Here is a 22,785-nt window from a genome sequence, read left to right as displayed (position 1 = left end):
AGCCTTGGCTGTGCACACATCTATAAACTGCTGCTGCTCTCGGTGCTGCCTGTTGGCGATCACCCTGTTCTGTTTCTGGAACAGCCGCCATTCTGTCTTACTATGTTGTATGATGGCATTGACTATGTGTTCCGCCCTCCGAGTTCTCCATTCTCTTACGCCCTGTCCCTCCATTTGGGGAGGTGCCTCTCTTGTCCTGCCCATTCTTTTCTCTGACACTGCAAAAGAAATATACATATTGATGTTAGTGACACTGGAGGAAGCTGCACATTTTCATTTCCTTCAATGCGACCAGTGCATACACCTTTTGGAGCTCCCTGCAAAAACCATAGAATGCTGACCCTCTGCGTTTGGAAATACAGTATATATTAGCAGTGGGACTACTACTAAAATAGTGGTCCTTGGGTGTCAAGCCAAGCTCTCCTCTGCTTCCCCAAGGCCCCCTTCTCCACGCACCGCTGGTCTTTGAAAGGGAGACCTAGAATGCTCTTCAGAAAGTTACTTTTGGAGGGACAGTGACTCCCAAAGCCTCCCTGTCTGGCTGTAACCTTAAGTACATCAAATATCTGCAATTAACTGGGGCAGGTCTTACACCAGGAGTGGGGATCCTGATGGCCCTCGCACTGTATCCCCATTAAGAAAAAGTGGAAGTCAGAAATACTTTTTGTTTGGAGGGAGAATCTATCTAGATTCTGTCTTGTAAAATTATTAGAAACCCCTTTGATGCTGACTTTACTGCAAAGCATATGATTTTAAGGCAACTTACACTTTTATCTCCCTCCAGTAAACCTTTGAATTCTTTGAAGCATTCTGTTTGCCTAGCTGCCCATCCAAAGAACATGAAAAATAGCACCAGCTAAGGAGAACCAGTCTTTTTCTCTGTTTGGGACATGCTGATGCCTAAAGGGCTGAATCCTAAGCAAAACAAGGGATGGGGTTTTAACTGCTGTGCATCTCAGAGGTCAAGGTTTGTACATGGTTTTTGATACACTTCACTATTTTCAAAGTGCAACTTTATAAATGGTTATTTTTAATATATATATATATAGTTAAAATTTTCATGCCTTTGCATTGTTTTGAATTTGTACTGTTTTAAATTTGTTGTTAGCCACCCTGAGTCCCTATATTGGGAGAAAGGCCAGATACAAAGAAATAAAATAAATACACTGGAGATGCCTTGGAGATCCATGAATGTCTTGGTGCACATAGCCCCTCCACCATTAGAGAAAGAGACTGAATGTGTCTGTCCAGAATTGATATGGGCCATTTTGGCACCTGGGGTGTATATCCGTTGCCCAAACATAGCACTTTGATACCATGACACTTCCAGGGCTCTGTCCAACAGAATCCTGGGATTTCTTGTTTCATAAGGTACTTAGTATTCTCTAGCAATTCTCATGAATGACTGCACCAGGGCTCTGTACCTAGTAGCCAATTCTAAGAACCCCATTTACCAAACTACAATCCCCACGATCCTACAGGATGGAGGCACGTCATTTAGTATGGCACCAAATTGCAAAAATTGGGTAGTATGGTTGCCAGTTTTCTGCAGTCCCTCTAGCAGGGTTGTGAATTCAGGTTTGTCCCATGTCCCAAGGTTTGTGAACTAAAACCTTTGACCTGGGAGCAGGGCCTCCAGCAATATCATTCAGTCGAATGCATAAAGTACTAACCATAGCTCCTTCCAGCTTATCATTCAAAAATACACAATATATTTACTTGTGTGGAAATGAAGAGAGAAAATGAAGAGAGAAAATTTTGTTCCCAGATCAATTGGAAATGAAAGAATTATTCTTTTCCATTTTCTTGAGGAGAAAGCATAAAGAACATTCAATTTATCCTCCTTGCTTCTAGTCACATGATGGATGCAGAGTAGAGTACACAGCCCTTGTGCCACCGCAACTGAGAGAAAGCAGGAAACTCATAGACCCCTTGCAATCTTTTCCAGTTGAAGCAACCAATGAATTAAGCCTTCCAAATTATAATAAGCTACTGCTCTCCCAGCTGAGCTAGATAATTGCGCAGAGCCATTTCATCTTGCTTGGAGGAAATGGCTCTTGCTTAGGCCTCCCCAAAATGAAGAAGAGTTTTCAGAGATCATCCTCCACCTGAAGATGATCCCTGTAAACTGGAAGCTCAATGCCAAGCCCTGATATATGGAATCGCTACTGCCCCATGTAAAAAGGGCAAGGAAAAACACATTACAGGAGAAGAACCCAAATAAAACCTGATCCTTTCTAACCCAGGTTTAGGACCTGAGGACAGGAAGGGAAATCAGGGTTTGACTCGAGAGTCAGCAAATGTTGTATGTGTCAATGAAGGGCTTGGAAGGAGACAGAAAAGCATCTTCAGCATCTTTTTTCATGGTCACAGCCAGTTGAATTCTAGTAGCACCTCATTAATACTAATACTGATGCTCCATAATTAAAGCTGTCTTTCACAGATTCAAGATATGCAATGAAGAATGAGAATGCTCCAAATAATGCAAAGGTTTACTGAATTTTCCTGTAAGGGTAAGATACTTTCAAACCCAAAACTTTGCCGCAGAAGGAGCATAAATGAAGATTATAATAGAGCTTTACAAAATACAACAAAACATATGAATGCTGCTTCTGCAAAAAAGTATTTTCAACCATTAACACCTCTACACTTTCTTTCTAGTGTGGATTTCTTGATGCGTCTAAAAGTGTAAATTCTGAGGAAAATGTTTCCCACAGTCTTGCATTTCTATGGTTTCTGTCCTGTATGAATATTATGGTTGTGTGTAAGGTTAGTACCTGAAGTAAAATACTTGCCATATTCCTGGCAATGGTATGGTTTCTCTCCTGTGTGGACTAGAGGTATGAAAGTTTCACAACCTCATACTCCTGTATCATTTTTCAATGAACTTCTGTCTAAAACAAAAAAGGTCACTCCCAAAGAACAGAATACACGATTTTTCCATAGAAACAACATAGTAGCCTATTTATTTATCACATAACAAACACGTACTGTTGTACTATACCTTTACAAAACCAACATTTTTTCATTCCTTATTACTTAAGATGAACCGTAGTTGCAGTTTGTCCGTGTCTTTGCAAACTTCATACAGTTCTTACATCACTTCAATAGCTCTTTCTGTGCACTGATTACTTCTTGGTATTTCCATAACTGATGGCTCCTGTTTCCAGTGAAACAACTCTTCAGACTCAGTTTCTTCAGATTTCAGATTCTTCACTCAGGCGGGTTACAAACCACCATTAAGTACGTATTCTATACGTACTAGGGTTAGGAAGGGGCGGTGTTTCCGCACCCCCCTAACCCTAGTATGTATAGTCTACGTACAGTATGGCGGTGGCCGTTCCACATGGCCTCCACCATATTGACGTAACGGATGCTCTGCGTCCGCACGTGGCGCACTGGAAGAGACGCTGCGAGTGCGCCCTTTGGCACTTGCAGCGCCTCTTCCGGGGCCCGAGAAGGAGCACGATTTCCGCGCTCCTTCTCCGCAGCGTCCGGGAGTCACGCCGTTTAAAGGCTGTGGCTCCCGGACGTTGCAAGCGGCGGCGAAGCCAGACCGTCGCTTTTCAGCAGTTTGTAACCCGCCTCAGTTTCACATCCACTAGCAGTAAGTTCAAGATCATGACATACTGATGGTAGTGATAGACCTTGAGGTTTTCGTCTTTTTGATAAGCGTATTGTATCTTTGTTTGCAGTTTTACCTGTTGAGTACCCAGCTGTTCCCTTGCTTTCCACTTGTAGAAGGTACATTTTTTTGGTCTTCACTGGATAACCATTCCCCTTCTATTTTGGGAATATCAGGGCCTCATATTTTCCCCTATTAACACATTCATCACAAATCTTTAGCACCTTGTCAAGCTTTGATTGTATCATCCGATCTGAAACATGTGGGAAATTTAATTTGTTTTCCCATAATTTAGTAATTTCCTTAGAGATTTCTGCTACTTGCTCCTTTCTATCTTTAATTTAAGCTCCAAGCAATTGGTATCTCCCAATAATTTGTGTTTTCAGCAGTATTCTGCTTTTATTTACTAGAGAAAATTCTTCTAATGGCACATTACTTCCTGTTTTATGTGACTTCTGAAATTGAACAAGATATTTGGTCCAAGTATGTTTGTTCAGTATGTTTTTGAAACTCTTCATGTGTAACACTGCTTTACACTATTAAAGAAATACAAAAAACAGGTTTAAACATGTTCTAAAGGTTTTAAATCATGTTTATAAAACTCAAAATAGGAGTTCTATAAACGTATAAATTGTAAAATTATGAATAATAGAGTATAACTGCATATATGGTATCATGATATAGCCAGTTATACAATATATACTATGCTACATAATATACCTCGTATGCACTAATACTGTAATACGAATTTTTGATTTGGGGTGATCTTTTTTATAAAAAAATTAACACTTTATTTGTTTTTAAGCAAAAGTGGTTGATTTATGATACAAGAAGCAATTTTTTGTTTAAAAAGTTCAACTTTCATATGCCTTGTGTGGGACCCCTGATGTCGCACAAGCTCTGACTTCCGAGCAAAACATTTTCCACACTGCTGGCATCTGTATGGTTTCTCTCCTGTGTGGACTCTCTGATGATGTCCCAGAAGCTTTGTCTTCTGTGGAAAGCATGTTCCACACTGCTGGCATTTGTATGGTTTCTCTCCTGTGTGGACTTTCTGATGTGCCACAAGCGCTGACTTCCTATGAAAGCATTTTCCACACAGCTGGCATTTGTATGGTTTTTCTCCTGTGTGGACTCTCTGATGTGCCACAAGCACTGACTTCCTATGATAGCATTTTCCACACAGCTGGCATTTGTATGGTTTCTCTCCTGTGTGGACTCTTTGATGTGCCACAAGCTCTGAGTTCTGAGGATAGCATTTTCCACACTGCTGGCATCTGTATGGTTTCTCTGCTGTGTGGACTCTCTGATGAAACACAAAGTCTGACTCCGAAGCAAACCATTTTCCACACTGTTGGCATTTGTATGGTTTCTCTCCTGTGTGGACACTCTGATGCACCACAAGCTCTGACTTCTGAGGAAAGCATTTTCCACACTGCTGGCATCTGTATGATTTCTCTGCTGAGTGGACTCTCTGATGAAACATCAGGTCTGATTCCCAAGCAAACCATCTTCCACACTGCTGGCATTTGAATGGTTTCTCTCCTGTGTGGATTCTCTGATGCACCACAAGGTCTGACTGAGTACAGCATTTTCCACACTGCTGGCATCTGTATAGTTTCTCTCCTGTGTGGACTCTCTGATGCACCACAAGCTCTGACTTGAGAGCAAAGCATTTTCCACAGTGCTGACATTTATATGGTTTCTCTTCTGTGTGGACTCTCTGATGTCGCACAAGGTTTGACCTCCGAGGAAAGTATTTTCCACACTGCTGGCATTTGAATGGTTTCTCCCCAGTCTCCAGTCTCTCATGAGTCTCAAGTTCTTCTATAAAAAAGGGCAAAGACAAACAAGACGCATCTCAACATTAAGAGTAGAGAGGCCTCTGGAGTCTGCAATGGAGCTAAGCAAAATGAACTAGGGAAAGAAACATAAGCGATAAAGGAATTTCGGTGTCCTTTTCCCACCTTCATAGATATTCTGCCCAAACAGAGCTAGACTATCTTTGCTTTGCTCCTTCCCTTCCCTTCTCCCCACCTTCCATTTCTCCCTCCTTTCTCCAACTTTCCTACCTGCATTTGGTTAGAAATGTATGATAATATATACATAAATCAATCCATAGGAAAGCTGAGGAAGGGGGCTGGGAATTGCACTCCAATTTTGGTGAGGGTAGGGCTCCTGAGAGGAGACTTGAAACACTCTAGACATCTCCAAGACAGGGGTGGGCAGCTGTTGGCGATTAATCATCTACATTGGGATCATGTGGGATCTCTGAGGTACCCCCCCCCCCCAATTGTACCACCTGGGAAACAAAAATGAAATTTTGCTCGTCAATATCCCTCAACATCAATTAGGTGAAGAGGAGGCAATTTTGTCATTGTTGTGTCCAGCGATGCCTCCCCCCCCAGAGGAGATTGGAAGCATGTCCAGAGTATAGAAACTCTGAAATAGGGACAAAAAAAAAATTTGTACTTGCTAAGGGATGTACTGGGGATATTTGATGCCAAAAATATTAACTCATAGAATCACAGAGTTGAAAGAGACTGCAAGGGTCATTATAGATATTAAATAAAACTTTTATTTTTATCCTGCTTTTCTGTGACAAGAAAATCAAAGCGGCTCACAAAATATTAAAATATCCACATTTAAAACATTATGTCAATTCTTCCCCTTAAAACAGGATTAAACATGTTACAATTAAAATATCTATTCAAAACACAGTAAAAATATATCGAGGACAGAGCGGTGGGCTAATACATGATGTAAGGGCAGTCATTCTGTGGCTGGACACTTTTATTCAGGAAAGGCCTGCAGGAAGAGATTAGTCTTGACAGCTTTTTTAAAGCCATCAAGCTGGCAATTTGACGGATCTTGTCTGGCAGACCATCCCATAGTTTGGGAGCAATTGCAGAGAAGGCCCTCTGGGAGGTAGCAATTAGTCTGGTTTTTAAAGGCTGCAATAGATTCCTCCCAGAGGACCCGAGGGTACGGGGCAGATCACCTTGCTCAAAAATGGAAGATGGGATACAGGCCTGTAGTTCTTCAAATCCAGGGGGTCCAGAGAAGGTTTTTTCAGGAGTGGTCTAACAACCGTCTCCTTTAAGCAAGTTGGAACACAACCTTCTCTAAGGGATGCATTGATTACATCTTTAAGAAATGGCATCAAGGCATCACCCCTCTGGACGGCCGGCCATGATGGGCAGGGATCGAGGGGATGTGTCATCCTCTTCACATTTCCAAGGATCTTGTCCACGTCATCGGTACTCACAAACTCAAACTGATCTAGTTTAACTTCAATAATGGGTTTACCTGACACCTCATCAGTTGATTCTGCTGTAATCCTGGCATCCAGGTTGGCTCTTATGTGAGAGATTTTATCTGCAAAGTAGTTGTTAAAAACATCACAGCAGGCCATTGTCGGGTTAAGTAAAGGGTTCTACACAGGTGGAACCTTTGTTAGTTCCCTTACCACCCTAAACAGCTCTGCTGGATGGGACTCCGCAGACACAATACGTGCAGAGGAGAAAGATCTCTGTGCTGCCTGTATCGCCTCTCTATAGGAACAAAGAAATTTCCTATGACGGGTTCTGTCAGATAAGAGTCGAGTGTCACGCCAGTCGCGCTCCAGTCGTTGTCCAACCCGCTTCATTTTCCTCAGATCTTCCGTATACCATGATTTACAATTAGGAGCAGGTTGGAAAGGACGCTTGGGAGCAATTGTGTCGATGGCCTTGGCGATATTGGTGTTCCAGGTAGTAACCAAAGCTTCGACAGAATCACTGGCATTACTAACCAAGGAACCCTCTAAGGCTTTCTGGACCCCAACTGGTTCCATTAGCCTTTGAGGGTGGACCATTCTAATGGGTCCTCCACCCTCGACGGGGCAGACTGTGGCTCTTAATTCAGCCTTGACCAGGAAATGAGCCATCCAAGACAGTGCAGTGGTACTAGTTACCTCTGCCCATGGATATTCCTGGTCCGTACTGAAGACTGCATCGAGGGTATGACTTGCGCAATGTGTTGGCCTGGAAACCAATTGGGATAGGCCTATGCCTGTCATGGAATCCATGAACTCCCGAGCCACACCTGTTAAACTGGTCTCAAGTGGGATGTTGAAGTCGCCCAAAATTATAAGCCTGGGCAACTCCAACAACAGCTCTGAGACCAGCTGCGCCAGTTCAGATAGGGAGTCTGTTAGACAACGGGGTGGACGGTATACTAACAGAATCCCTATACTATCCTTGGTTTTCAGGTTGAGGTACATATACTTGAAGTGGTCAGTTTTCCATATAGGTATCCTGGTCAAGGTGAGATTATCTCTGTAGACCAGAGCCACTCCACCCCCTCGCCCACTTTCCCTTACCTGCTCATTAACAGAGTACTCAGCTGGAAGGGCTTGATTCCAAGCGATGGAACTATCCAGTCCAACCCCCTGCCATGCAAGAAATTCATATCAAAGCATCGACTGACAGATGGCCATCCAGCCTTTGTTTAAAAACCTCTAAGGAAGCAGATTCTGCCACACTGTGAGGGAGTGTGTTCCACTGTCGAACAGCCCTTACTGTCAGCAAGTTCCTCCTAATGTTGAGGTGGAATCTTTTCCTGTAGCTTGCATCCATTGCTCTGGGTCCTAGTCTCTGGAGTAGCAGAAAACAAGCTTGCTCCCTCCTCAATATGACATCCCTTCAAGTATTTAAACAGGGCTAGAATATCACCTCTTAACCTTCTCTTCTCCAGGCTAAACATTCCCAGCTCCCCAAATCTTTCCTCGTAGAACATGGTTTCCAGACCCTTCACCATTTTAGTCCCCCTCCTTTGGACATGCTCCAATTTCTCAACATCTTTTTAAAATTCTGCTGCCCAGAACTGGACACAATATTCCAGGTGGGGCCTGACCAGAGCAGAATAGAGTGGCATTATAATTTCCCTTGATCTAGACACTATACTTCTGTTGATGCAGCCTAAAATTGCATTGGCCTTGTTAGCTGCTGCATTACACTGTTGACTCATGTTCAATTTGTGGTCTACTTGGATTCCTAGATCTCTTTCACACGTAGTCTCATTCAGCCAGGTGTCACCCATCTATCTGTGCATTTCATTTTTCTGCCCTACGGGCAGTACCTTACATTTCTCCGTGTTGAAATTCATTTTGTTAGGTTTGGCCCAGCTTTCAAATATGAACATTGGTACTTACCTGTGATATGTTCATTTCCAGCAGACGAGGGTCTTAACATCCTGTATTGTGGGTTAGCTCCTCCCAATTTGCTCCTGTAGGCAGGGACAACAGAACAAAGACCGGCCCCTATATAGGGAGGAGCTAGTCCCCCTGGGCCTCAGTGAATAACAAGCCAAGCGAGTAGTAAGGTAAAATCAAGGAACCGAACTTTAGTAACATCAGCTAAGGGTTAACTAGAACACCTTAGAAAAACTAGTCAAAGAGCAGACAAGAACTCAGAAAAACCAATCCAGCAACCAGAAGAACAAGGCATGTCCACCAACAGGCAGGGAGGGTCGGAGGCTGCAGGCAGCACCAGGGTGGGCAGGATGTTAGGACCCTCATCTGCTGGAAATGAACGTATCACAGGTAAGTACCAACATTCGTTTTCCCAGCAGACAGGGTCCTAACCTCCTGTATTCTGAGATTTACAAAAGCCCTCTTGAACCGGGAGGGAAGTGCTGCTAGGACACTGTGGCCTCTGACACAATCTGCTGGAGGACCCTCCTTCCAAATGATGCCCCTGCGGACTGAGACACATTGTTTGTAATGTCTTATGAAGGTCGAAGGCGACTTACATGTGGCCGCCCTGTAAATTTCTGACAGGAAGGCGCTAGTGGTCAGGGCCACAGAGGTCGATGCACTCCTGGTTGAGTGCACCATCACCTTTGGGTGGAGTGAGATTAAGAGTTCGGTAGCTCTCTTGAATACAAGACCTGATCCACCTACTCAGAGTCGAGACCGATACCTTGCGCCCCAAGAGCCCAGGCGAAAGGAAATAATCAACGCCTCAGATGACCTGAAGGTTGAAGTCCTCTTCATGTAGATTTTGAGGGCTCTGCACACATCCAATGTGCACCAGGTCTTTTCCAAGTCCTTCTTAGGATTTTGGCAGAATGAAGGCAGGAGAATGTCCTGTGACATGTGAAAGGCTGAGTTGCCCTTAGGCACGAAGGTAGGGTCTGGATGAAGGCACACTGAGTCTGGCCTAAAAATACACGTCTTTATGTACTGATAGGGCCCCCAGCTTTGACACCCGTCTGGCGGAGGTAATGGCCGTGAGGAAGATGACCTTGAGGGAGGTGTTTGAGGGAGGCCTCCCAAAGGGGCTCAAACGGCCCAACTGTCAGCGCCTTTAAGACCATGTGAAAGTCCCAAGTTGGAAAACGATGTCTGGTGGGCTGGGCCCTGTTGGAAACTCCCCTCAACAGCCTCTTCATGTGAGGATGGCCGCCATTCTAGCCGCTCTCTTATGGAGCAGAAGTGACGTGATGGCAGAGACCTGCCTTCTAACCATGTTGGGTCTAAGTCCCTTTTAATGCCATCTTGGATGGACTGTAGCAGGTCAGCCACTGAAAACCTGAAGCAGTCGATGAGAACTTGTCTAAAAGGTGGATTATGTGATCAATCAGAATAGAACCTGATCTAATCTGGACCTATGGCAGCTTCCAGCCTATCACTGATCACCTTGTCAACTGGTTATAGCAATGAAGGTGATTTCACTTGTAGCAATGAAGACTTACCCCTCTGAAAGAGGAATGTTAATGTCTGACCACCAACTAATATTTCAGAACAATGTGCAGTTCTTTACTGGAACATCTGTGAACCTGTGTAAAATAAGACTAATCCCATGGTTAGGAAAAGAAGACACTGGATTAACCTTTATCTCGCAGACATTGGTGAGTCCATGCAGAAGCATAGATGCACTCTGTGTTAACAGGGCCTGTGGTCAGAATTAAGTCTGATTTCATCTGAGGATGAACTTGTGTAGAGGCTTCAAAATTGCCCAACTCCATGTAGCAGACTATCATCAACCTAGAGGAAGGCTGAGGGGTCTCCCAGCTGAATGAACTGCTGATTAAGGCGTCATGAAATGGGAACAGAGGGCTTGGCAAGGAAAACCCTCTGGTATCTCATTTCAAGGAGAGAATTTTCTCCACAAAAAGGATCTGTCAAAGAAAAACAAACCTAAATTTTAAATTGTACAGTTGGTCCTTGATATGCACTGGAGTTGGTTTCAGGAATTTGCATGGATACCAAATCCACGGAAGCTCAAGTCACATAAAATATAATGGCATAGTAAAATGGAATCTCCTATATAAAATAGTAAAATCACAGTTGGGTGTTGTTGTTTATTTGTTTTTTGGAATACACACACACACAAGCTGTGGGCATATAGGTGACTGGTGTAAGTGCCTAGATGGAGCTGTATGGTATATTAAATCTGAGCACGTGTGCTAGCAGAAAACAAGGCACAGGCACTAGGAAGTCCATTTTTCCAGCATCAGAAGGCAGTAGACAATGCTGTTGTTTGGATCAGACCTGGCTATGAAAACCCAGTCAGGGATAAGACACTCACCCACACAGCAGCCAACCTTAATAACAATAGAATCATAGAATCATAGAGTTGGAAGAGACCACAAGGGCCATCAAGTCCAACCCCTGCCATGCAGGAAATCACAATCAAAGCATCCAACAGTATGCAAAGGAATCTTGTAGCACTCTGAGACCACTAAAAGAAAGAGACTGGCAGCATGAACCTTCATGGCCTTGAGCCCAATTCATCATATGCATGATAGACCTTGTCACAATAGGTCTACCAAGCCAGGGACTAGTTGAATGGCAAGCCCATCAGCAGGCATTCTCATTTAAAAAGTAACTATCTAGACAAGGGAAGAGATAATTGTGTTGTTATTTGTGGCAGATCGCTCAGGGCTCTACAGAATGTCTGAATGGGATTTGAGGCAACCCCTTGTGACGAGCTGACTACAAACCAGCCAATCAGAAATCAGAGGCCATAAGCCAATCAGGTGCTGGCTTGGGAATTTGAAGATTCCGCTTGGCAGTTGGGTTGAGTCAGATGAAGTTGGGTTTTTAGAATCCTGAGGGTTGAAGCGGGAGTTGAGTTGAGGAGACAGTGAGGGGAAGAGTCTGTTCCAGAGGGGAACTTGGTTATAGTCTAGAGAGAGGGGCTTTTAACCAGTTAAGAGACTCTAATTGAAAGAAAGATTAGAGTAAGCCTAAGAGGCAATACTGTGGTGTTTAAACTTAGGAAAGTAGGCAGGAAGGACAGTGTCAGTGTCCTTAACCAGATGGTCATAGAAATACTCTATAGCAAGTTTAACTGGGGTAATAAAGTAACCATTAAGAAGTAACAGGTGTCTGAACTAACAGTTGTTTAATATCATTTAGTTCAAGGAATATCTGTTCAAACCTTTTGTTAAATATAATTCTCATTTTGTTTTATCCAAAGGCTGGTCTGGTATATATATTTTATCCACACTACTATATTATATAATACTGTGAACATAATTTAGTTGGCATCGGGGTGGGATTAGAAAACCCCATAGGACTGCCATAAAGTGAAGGAGTGCTGCCGTTACACCCCTTAGCAGAAAAACCTGATTATACTGTTTTAAAACACTCATGGGGGGAAGGGGGGTTTCTCCTGGGATGGAGAGGAGGCTGTTTGTCTGTTTTTGATAAGAATTTTTCTTAACCTCCCTGTATTAGTGAGAACCATCTCATAGAAGAAACTGTATTCTTTAGTTTCTTCCCTTTAACAGACATCTCTCCTATGACAGAAGGGAAGGAGAGGGGAGACAGCTTTCCTGAGGCTAGCTGACTGAGGTTCCCTGTGTGGGGCTTGGTTGGTCACATTAATCCAATTAATCTATCACCCCATATGTCATGAGATGATTTATTAAAAAAGATCTTCAATGGTGATTACAGATCCACTGAGTGACCAGAGAAGGGAAGTATTTTTCTCCTTTTTCGAGTCCCCCTAATCATTAGACTTTAAACAAATCTGTACTGTTAAAGCCCTTTGCTCTTATTGAGAAGTGCTAAGGCTGACACTAGTTTGCACAAGGAAGGTTAGAACCATGTGCTCATCTTGTGTCTTAGGCTGTCCCAGCTAAGGCAAAGAGGCTCTGGCCCTAATGGAGGCAGGGATGGAGGCCTCTGAGGAGGGAAGAAAAGTCATCATGTGGCTTTTATGGGTAGCCCCCCCTCATTGAATTAGTTTCCAGGCATCTCCTCTGCCCTGGTAAAAATGGGGTGGGGGGTGGGGGTGGGGGGAGAAACAGGGCAACCATGAGGAGGAAGAAATATTGTGCAGACTCCTAACAGTAATAAAATTAACACCAAAAATATTAACCAGTATCTTTTGTAAATCTGAGCCCCCAGCCCTGTTGCTGTGGGGGCTCTCACCTCCTTTATTTGCCCCATCAAGGGAGGCTGCCTGGGCAGTAGCTTCTTCCAGGCATTGAGGAAACTGCTCTTAAGTAAGCAGTGACTGAAGACCATTGGTAACTATGGATAGATAGCTGCATATGGCCTGTAGTGTAGCCCTGATATTCACAGGGCATTTTGTTTTATTTATGCTTGAGACAGCCCCAAGTTAAAGATGGGGTTTAGAAGCCTAGCCCTTTAAATCTCAGATAGGCTTTATAGTAACCTGTCTGCATTATAGAAGCTGGTTTGGTCCTCAACTCCCTTCCCACTTGCATAGATAGCTAGGAAGGGCAGAGGGAGCTGCTGTGGGACATGACTACCCATTTACCTGAGATATGTCTGGATCCTGAGAAAGGATCAACTCTGATGGAAAGGAGAAGCCAAGGGCCCCAACTGCTCTCCTCAAGAGCTTCACAGTTTGGGGCAGTCTAACACAATTGGGGGTGTTGGGAACTCTCTCCCGATCCTTCCCACAAGTGTTCACACCCCCCCCCTTTTTTTTGAGCAGGGAATGCAGGAGGATTTGGAAGAGACCCCAAAATGGGCCATCCAGTCCAACCCCATTCTGCCATTCAGGAACTCTCAATCAAAGCATATCTAACAAATGGCTCTCCAGCCTCTGTTTAGAAGTGGGTGGCAGAGGCCATGCTCCCTCTGGTAAGGACATGAAACTATTTTTGCTTTTTGTGGGATGCTCTGTGGCAGCCAAATAAAACCATATTAGAGTTGGAAGCTTCAGCCCCTGCTGGCCCCTGTATAGCTTCTTTTAAAGCCATGCAGCCAAGATGCCCATTGTGCATGCCACAGGAGGAGTCATTTTCCTTCTTTCACACCATCTCATTATAAGAATCGAAAGGGAATGTGCAAGAGCCCTGGCAACACTACCATGTGTTTTTCAGGCTGGAATAGGATCTCCCAAAACTGTTGGGTGCTGGGTGCCATTGGGGCCAGAGATGGGAAGGAAGGGGGAGACCAAGACCTTATCACCCCATCTGCCCTCCTGGCAGAGTCCCAAACCTTATGCTAGGCACAGAGCCTGCAATGGCAATGGCAGAGGCCTCATGGCAATGCCTGCCCCGAGCAAAGGCATTAGATTTGGCAAAGGTTCTTTGGTGGCTGGAGAGAGAGGGCCCCTGGTTCTCACCCCTTTTCCTGTGTCTTCTGGCTGGCTTGCCTCTCTGACCTTGGCCCTGCTTCAGGCTGGGCAGAGGTGATGCAGAGAAATCCTTTGCCATGGCTTTTGGCTGGCCTGTCCTCTGAACCCTGGCCCTAAATGGGCTGGACAGAGATGCTGACAAGGGAAGTTTCCATGACTTCTGGCCAGTTTCCTCACTGACCCCTGGCCCTAAACGGGCTGGTCAGAGGTGATGTGGAGAAACAGAGACATGGAGGGGATATCCCATACCATCTGTTCTCATGGCTCCCATGTTTGCAGAAATCTCCTGTGCTCCCACCATGAAAGGGGGCAGCTTTGGAGGAGAGGGAGAGTCATTGGCAAAGTCAAGACCTTTCTCCAATCCTGGGAGCCCTTGCCATATTAAGTCTTTCTTCATGCTTCCAAGGCAGCAAGAGAAAACGAAGAGAAGAAAAGGACTGGAGTGGCTGTAGTGAAGAAGTTGCAGAGCAACAGCAAACACATCCTACTGGGTCTCCCTCTGTTGAGCCGGCAGACCCTGAGCTAGGGATGGCCCTTAACCTGTGCTCTTGGGGTCCTCTGCCATAGCCACCACGAAGGAAGGGGGGGAAAGCAGGAGAGAGGCGAAGAAGGGAAGGCCAGGAAAACTCTCAAACTGCTTTCAGTGAAAGGAAAAACTTCACTGTATCAAGGGGACACGTCCTGCAAGAGCGTAGGCAGGAACAAGAATGAGGCCCAGGGGGGCTAGCTCCTCCCTATATAGGGGTCCGGTCTTTGTTCTATTGTCCCTGCCTACAGGAGCAAATTGGGAGGGGCTAACCCAGAATGCAGGAGGTTAGGACCTTGTCTGCTGGGAAACTATTAAGGTCACTTTGAATTTTGATCCTGTCCTCAGGAGTACTAGCTACTCCTCCTAATTTGGTGTCATCTGCAAATTTGATAACTATACCCCAAATTCTGTCATCTAAGTCACTGATAAAGATGTTGAACAGCACTGGGCTCAGGACAGAACTCTGTGGGACGCCAATGGTCACTTCTCTCCAGGATGAAAAAGAGCCACTGTTGAGCACCCTTTGGGTTCGGCTGGTCAACCAGTTACAAATCCACGTAACAGTTACCTTGTCTAGCCCACATTTCACTAGCTTGTTTACAAGAATGTCATGGGGAACCCTGTCAAAAGCCTTACTGAAATCAAGATATACTATATCCACAGCATTCCCTTCATCTACCAAGCTGGTAATTTTATCAAAAAAAGAGATTAGATTTGTCTGGCATGATTTCTTTCTCTGAAACCTGACTTTTTGTGATTATTTCCTGCCCTGATTCCTTCCCAAGAAATCCTATGATTGATAGTTTAGCAAGGGGTATTTACAGTCCTCAATTAGAGGGCTCTAGTGGATCACTAAACTACAAATTCCAAGATTTCACAGCATGTTGCTATAACAATTAAAGTGGAAACTTATTGCCATGCAATGTAGCATGCAAGACCCCCCCCCCCCAATTCTGTAGGAATGGTAATGGGTCCAAGGTACTTACCCACAGAGGACACATTTTCATAGGTTTCCATCATCATCTCATTGTACAAAAATTTCTGCTTCGGACTCAAGAGGGGCCATTCCTCCTCTGTGAAGAACACTGCCACATCTCGAAAGGTGATCTGCAATAGAAAATAGCCCTCATCCAGAGAGTGACTGAGCAAAAGGGGAGGAAAGTACATGGTAGATTCTAAATACCAATAGAGTGGGAGATCCTGGAATATTCTCCCCTCTCTTTTCCTAAGCTACGGGGATCTTCAAGAATGGGTTATGAGGGAAATGACCAAAGCTACAATCTTGGTTCCTGATCATCTAGGTTTCTCGTGTGATGCGAGACTTTGTTTAGCACATGTAAATTCTTCCCTGTAGTTCTTCCCAATCTGCTTTACTAAACTGATATAAGCCTAGGGCAGCCTCACCCATTCAGCAGATTTTTATGATTTATTGATTTGATTTCCAGACTGTCTGTCAAGTTCTTTTAGCTCATAAGGCAGAGAACACCACAAGACCCTCTTACCATCATCCTTGACAATAAAAATAGGAATGCCACAAATTGAATCTTTAGGAATGACTTCATTTCAGGGTGGCTCCAAACCAACTGCCTGAGCCAGGTGCCTCCTTCCACCAAAATGGTGGGCAAAACCTGTCTCAAAGCCATGGGTTTAATGCTCAGGAAGGAACAGAGCAAGTCCTCCTGAGGGACACTCCGAGGGTCACTATTGGCTGGAATCCCAGTCCCTCCCACCATCACTGGCCCTGATTGGCTGAGAAGGGAAGCAAGGACAAGGTGGCAGGAACCATGGATCAACTGAATCACTGAAAGAAAGAGGGTTGGAAATAACTGATTCCCCCCCATTGCATCCCAGTCTGTCATATTCCCAAAGACTCCACCACAAAGAAAGAGGGCTGAACATTAACCTGTCCCAAGGTCTTCTTTCCTCCAGTTTCTTCCACAAAGGAGGAACTGAAGGTAGTTTCTCCTCTCTTCCTTCCTTTGGAGACCATCTTGGTTTTAGGCACACCTGGAGAAAGTACAAATGGAGGTGTTTTACTTTTTTTTTAACTTTCAAATTTTATTGATGTTAAAAATATAGTACAAACAAAAACAAGAAAAATAAAACATTGATTCTCAATACATTGTTATGACCTCCATTCAGTATGTTATACTATACACCTTCAAAAAAGGTTTTTAGTATCCTTTTCACTTGTCTAATGATAAAATTTTCCTTGTTTTCTGAATAAAGATTTTAATAACGGTCTGAATTTTGTCTTTAGCTTCTTCTTCGTGGCCTTTCTTCTCTTAATGTTATGTGATCTTCTTTTGGTATTCTTCTCCAGTTATGAATATCTATTGTTTGTTGATTGTCTTTTCAAATAAATTCTTTAAGGTAAATAAATTAAAATAATCCTTATCACAGAAAACGGAGGCGATTTACACATTTATGCAGTCTTCTATGGAACACCAAAATTACAACTGAATGTCTCTCAGAGCAAATCAAACCCGAACTTTCCCCAGATGACCAAAAAAAATCAATTGAGTGTATTGGACTTTTTGGCACAGTGCTAAAATTCCACACCCAGAGTTCCAAGCTCTCCCCCCCCCCCCCCAGCAGATGACCCCAGAGACTGGGAGATGGAGCAATGGGTGCAAACGCCAGGAAAAGAGATCCCCTCTAAACATTTTACTCCTTTCCCCTTCTTTCCATTTAATGTCCCCTCCAGGCCTCTTTGCTTACATTTTCCAGGGGGGGGGGACTACATTTAATTCCGTTTTTATTCTGTTTTAATGTCTACTTTTGTATGTTTTAATTCTATTTTTCATTATTTAATCATTATTTAATTATATTTTAATTTATTATTATTATTGCTGCCTTTTTTTGGAGAAGGAGGTGGAGGGGTCTTCTTTGCTTCCAGCCCCCAATGCTGCCTCCCTACAGAAGACTCTCCAGCCTCCCCATCATTGACTCCAAAATGGGGTCTCTTCCCCCTCAATCATCATTATCACATAGAAACCAAATCGGGGTGTCCCTCATCAAGGCACAAACCTTCCCTTTCCTGCCAAGGAAATCCAGAAGGAGCCCTCCTTAAACAGCCAACGGTCAAACCCACCAGCCTTCTAGAACCCTATTCAGACCCCAGGCCAACTGCCAGGCTCTCCCAGAATTCCACACTCCCCCCCCCTTCCCAGCAGACCCCTCTAGAGACCGGGAGATGAAGCAATGGCTGCAAATCCCAGGAAAACAGAATTTCCCCCAACATTTTGCCCCTCTTCCCTTCTTCCTATTTCATGTCACTTCCAGGTCACTGGCTTCCACTTTCCAGAGGGACAGCTGAGTTGGTTTAATACTATCTTAATTCATCCTTTTGAATGTTTTAATTCTATTTTTTAAAGTTTGTAATATGCTTTGTGTCCCCATGTTTTTTTGGGGGGAATTTGGGATATAAATAGTAGACCACAAGTTGAACATGAGTCAACAGTGCGATGCGGCAGCAAACAAGGCCAATGCGATTTTAGGCTGCATCAATAGAAATACAGTGTCTAGATCAAGGGAAGTCATAGTGCCACTCTACTCTGCTGTGGTCAGGCCCCACCTGGAATATTGCGTCCAGTTCTGGGCACCACAATTTAAAAAGGATGTTGAGAAACTGGAGCGTGTCCAAAGGAGGGCAACTAAAATGCGGAAGGGTCTCGAAACCTAGTAGACCACAAGTTGTACATGAGTCAACGGTGTGAATGTGATTTTAGGCGGCATCAATAGAAGTATAGTGTCGAGATCAGGGGTCGGCAACCTCCGGCCCATGGGCTGGATGTGGCCCGCGGAGGCCTTTCGGCTGGCCCCTGTGCACTCCTGCCGCCGCCGCTTGTGGCTTTTTGCCGCGCTGGGCACCGCCATTTTATTTCTCAAAATGGCGGTGAAGTCTCGCGCAACCTTTCCCGTGGTTGCGCAAGACTTCGACGCCATTTTGAGAAACAAAATGGCGGCAGCCCAGAGGCGAAGTCTCGCGTGACCACAGGAAAGGTTGCGCGAGACTTCACCACCATTGGCGGCGGCCTCTAGGAGGCCCATTGCAGTCGCTGGGGCCCTGCTACAGGGCTCCGACGGTGGCAGCGGGCCTCTGGGAGGCCGCCGTCAAGAGGGCCCCAGCGATGGCAAAGGGGCCGTCAAAGAGAAGGAGGCCTCCAGCGCTGGTGGCCCCCGCCGGCTTTTTTGCCGGCCTCTGACAGGGCCTGGGGCCCCGTCAGGGGCCGGCAAAGAGGTGGAGGCCTCCAGCGCTGGCAGCCCCTGCCGACTTTTTTGCTGGCCTCTGATGGGGCGTGGGTCCCTGTCAGGGGCCGGCAAAGACGGGGAGGCCTCCAGCACTGGCGGCCCCCGCCGGCTTTTTTGCCAGAGGAGGCCTCCAGCACTGGTGGCCCCTGCCGGCTTTTTTGTCGGCCTCTGACGGGGCCTGGGGCCCTGTCAGGGGCCGGCAAAGAGGAGGAGGCCTGGCCCCCGGAGGGTGGAAGCTCCGCCCCTGGCATGCGGCCCCGTCCCCGGAGGGTGGAAGCTCCACCCTTGACACGCAGCCTGGCCCCCGGCTCAAAAAGGTTGCCTACCCCTGGTCTAGATCAATGGGCCCCAAAGTGGGCAGTAGCGCCCCCTGGTGTTGTTGGAAAACTCCAGGGGGCACTGAGGGGAAGAAGGGGTGGCAGGGAATTTTGGGGATAGGGGTTGAAAGGGAGATTACCATTGCTGCTGAAAAACCATGACTGTCCCAGACTGAAGTTTTTGAAAAGCAGCATGTCTCCGATTCCTGAAGGCAGGAGGAAAACCTTACGAAAACCTTCATCCAGATGCCACTCTTGAGGTTTTGATTGGTGTTGTGCAGGCATGCCAGACCCAGAGCCCAGAGCCCAGAGGAGGGAAGGGAAAGGAGGCAAGCAGAGACTTGGAGCAGAAAGGAGGCTTTCTTGTGTCCCGGGATGTGTGTGGTGATGCTGCATGCATAGGGGAACTTTTTGCTTGCTTGGGACTGGAGCTGCCCTTCCCTCCAGTTCCCCCCTTCATAGAAATGTTTGTGGGTATGTCTGAAAAAGGGGAGGGCCCTTTCTTAAAGTCCAGAGCCCCTCTTTCCTCTTAGTTGCTTGCTAATGGGCTGGAGCTCCCCTTTCCTCCATTTCCCTCCCTGATAGATATGTGTGTGAGTTTGAAAAAAAAAAGGGGGGGGGGATATATGGGTTCTGGAAGACAAGCAATAAAGTCCAGGAAATAAAGTTTGCACATAAGTCCATTAGCGACACACTAAGAAACCTTCTTTCTTTTTCTATGTGAAAATACCTGCCCCCTCCTTTGTGTTGCTGCATCTGAAAAACTTTAAATGCTGTGTGAAACACATCAAATGCCATCCCATATAAAAAAAACCCAATAACAAATCTTTGACTTTTGTTGAAGGTACAGACCTCAAAAAGTTAAGTCTCAGGCCTTTGTCCCATCTTTAGGATTCTCCTACTGTGTCAAAATACAGTATCCTGAAATCCAGAAAGCATATCCAGTAGTAGCTGTTTTGGCCATACTGCAAATAATAACATCCAAAATCCACAAAACAGTGATACCTTTCTCCTGTTTGATTTTTAACACCTTTGCCCAATGAAGAAGCCAGCTGAGCTTAAAAAGCTTGTTTCATCCATTTTGTGCATTTTGGTTGGCCACTAAAAGCTGAAGCCAGCTAGCCAGAGCAGAAGAGAAAGGAAGGGGCAGGGCTCTTCCTTGGTTCCCCTTTGCGTTGGACACTGTCAATGCTCTGGCGACTCCTGGGGTTTCCTCTTCCTTCCCCCACTTTTATTCCCCTCTCCCTGCCTTTGCCAGGAGAAGCCTGGAGGAAGAGGCTGCAGGGCCACTGCTTGGCATGGGCTTTCCAGGAGGCCAAGCAACGCCTCCTTCCTCCGGTGGAAATCCTGCTGAACTTGCCTGCCCTCCTGCTCTCTTCCCCAGGGACTCCATTCAGACAACACTCTTTCTTCTATAGAGGGGTCTTCCTCTTTCACTTTCCCAAACCATTCCCCAGCCTCACCTTTCTTCACCCCAATACAAACTTATGGGGATCCAGGTTACCTTTGGAACTTGAAGCAATTGTTGTGTGCCTTCAAGTTGTTTTGACTCATAGTGACCCTGAGGAGAACCTATCATTGTTTTGTTCTGTTTTTAAAAAAATTCTCTTCAGAGGGGGTTTGCCATTGCCTTCTCTTGTGGCAAGGCAAGATTGGGAGATTGTGACTTGCCCAGGGTCACCCAGTGGGGTTGCCGGGCAAGAAGGATTTCATTAGGTTCATTTGCAAAAACACCCGAAAGCAGCCACTTCCCTTGCTTAGGATACTTTCTTTCTTCTCACCCCCCCACCCGCAGTAGAACAGTGGGCCTAATACCAATAGGCACAGGGAGACGGGTGCTAGGGTCGTCACCCAAGAGGAAAGGGGGCAGTAGCCTGAAAAGGTTTGGGAACCACTGGTCTAGATCCAAAGAAGTAATAGTGCCACTCTATTTGGCCTTGGTCCTGTTCTAGGCACCACAATTCAAAAAGGAAGATGACAAGTTGGAAGGTGTCCAAGAAGATGGCAACCAAAATGGTGAAGAGTATGGAAACCATGCCTTATGAAGGGAGACTTAATGGAACTGGATATGTTTTCCCTGCAGAATAAAAGGTTAAGAGGTGATATGATAGCCCTATTTAAGTATTTCAAGGGATGTCACATTGAAGATGAAGCAAGCTTGTTTTCTGCTGCTCCAGAGAGCAGGACCCAGAGCAATGGATGAAAGCTCAGGAAAAGGGACTCCAACTAAATATTAGGAAGAACTTCCTGACAATAAAAGTTGTTCGACAGAGGAAGACTCTGCCTTGGAGAGTGGCGGAGTCTCCCTTTTCGGAGGTCTTTAAACAGAGGCTGGATGGACATCTGTCAGGGTGCTTTGCCTGTGAGTTCCTGCATGGCAGAATAAAGGGGTTGGACTGGGTGGCCTTTTTTGGGGTCTCTTCCAACTCTATGACTTTATGCATCTATGTGTCACTGTCTCAGCCACTCATAAAAAAACCTTTGGCTTTTGGAATGTTTTGGACACAACCCATATTGAGATTCTTTATGATAGACAGTTAGCAGTGCCAAACAACACTCACATCTTAACAAGACATGACTTGACATCTCTGTCCTGAACGCCACCCCTTTCCCTGAGAAGCAGACGCAGCTTCTAGGCATCTCTTTAACAGTTGAGTCAAAAGAAGGAAGGCATTCCTACCAGGTTCCAGGGCGTCTGGAGGCAATGCAAAGAAGTCACCACCAAAGACAGACGTATTCTCACAGCTGGGATTCACCTGCAGAAGAAAGAGAAGACCAAGAGGCCAATGCCTCAACCTCCCTGAAAGGTTTCAAGGCAGCATTCTCCTGAGAAGACAGCATCAAGCAGCTGGCTCTGCTCCAGGGCTGAATCCTTAAAGTATGAATTCTTAAGTAAGACGCTCCCTTGGAGACTGTGGTGGGTCTCCTTCTTTGGGGTCTTTAAGCAGGGGCTGGGGGCTTTGATTGTGAGTTCCTGCATGGCAGAAAGGGGCTGGACTGGATGCCCTTTTTGGGGTCTCTTCCAACTCTAGGGTTCCGTGAAAAGGCTGCAAAGCAAGAAGCCAGAGTCAACACATTCCTACCGACTCCGATGTCTCCCAGAATGGTGTCCGTCTCCCCGACTCCTGGTGCAAAACACGCTGCAGAAACAATCCTCTGAGTGCTAGGGCATCCTGGGAATTGTAGTTCACTGTGGCCCCAGAGCTCTCTGACAGAGAAGCGCTGGAGAAGGACCCATTCTCTCTCCCTGCCAAGGAGGAGAGGCCTCTCTCTTGAAGGGGAAGGGCAAAGGTGGGGCTCCTCCATGGGCTCCCTAGCCATCCCCAAAATGGAGGGCCTTTTGGAGATTCCTCACAGACAGGAGGAGGACATGGAGGACATGTCCTGGAAAAGGAGGACGCATGTCTCCCAGGGCCACTGACCCCTCTTTCCTCAGGGAGAGGACCCGCCCCT

The 22,785-nt window shown here is 45.7% G+C and overlaps 1 protein-coding gene across 1 annotated transcript; it reads right to left on the bottom strand.

The window, feature by feature from the left end:
- Positions 1-224: 224 nt before the first annotated feature.
- On the bottom strand, positions 225-22,720 carry LOC149324267 (uncharacterized). Its single transcript, XM_089498031.1, has 4 exons — positions 22,416-22,720; positions 16,665-16,768; positions 15,748-15,868; positions 225-5,452 (listed from the first exon to the last, which is right to left on the bottom strand). The coding sequence occupies exons 1-4, from the start codon at positions 22,651-22,653 to the stop codon at positions 4,416-4,418; spliced, it is 1,500 nt and encodes a 499-aa protein (XP_089354157.1). The 5' UTR covers positions 22,654-22,720; the 3' UTR covers positions 225-4,415.
- Between the last annotated feature and the right edge of the window lie 65 nt (positions 22,721-22,785).

This window comes from Sceloporus occidentalis, unplaced genomic scaffold (assembly GCF_023333645.1).
Source record: "Sceloporus occidentalis isolate IW3139 unplaced genomic scaffold, rSceOcc1.0.p SCAF_1, whole genome shotgun sequence".
NCBI lineage: Eukaryota > Metazoa > Chordata > Lepidosauria > Squamata > Phrynosomatidae > Sceloporus > Sceloporus occidentalis.
The sequence above is the reverse complement of the archived record's forward strand: the minus strand, read 5'-3'. Positions and strand labels throughout refer to the sequence as shown.

Coding starts and splice junctions, on each gene's coding strand:
- LOC149324267 (XM_089498031.1), bottom strand. CDS start 22,653: ATGGCTAGGGAGCCCATGGAGGAGCCCCACCTTTGCCCTTCCCCTTCA. Junction 16,769..22,415: donor TCTGGGAGACATCGGAGTCG/GTAGGAATGTGT, acceptor TACTTTCTCCAG/GTGTGCCTAAAACCAAGATG. Junction 5,453..15,747: donor TGAAAATGTGTCCTCTGTGG/GTAAGTACCTTG, acceptor CCTTTTTTATAG/AAGAACTTGAGACTCATGAG.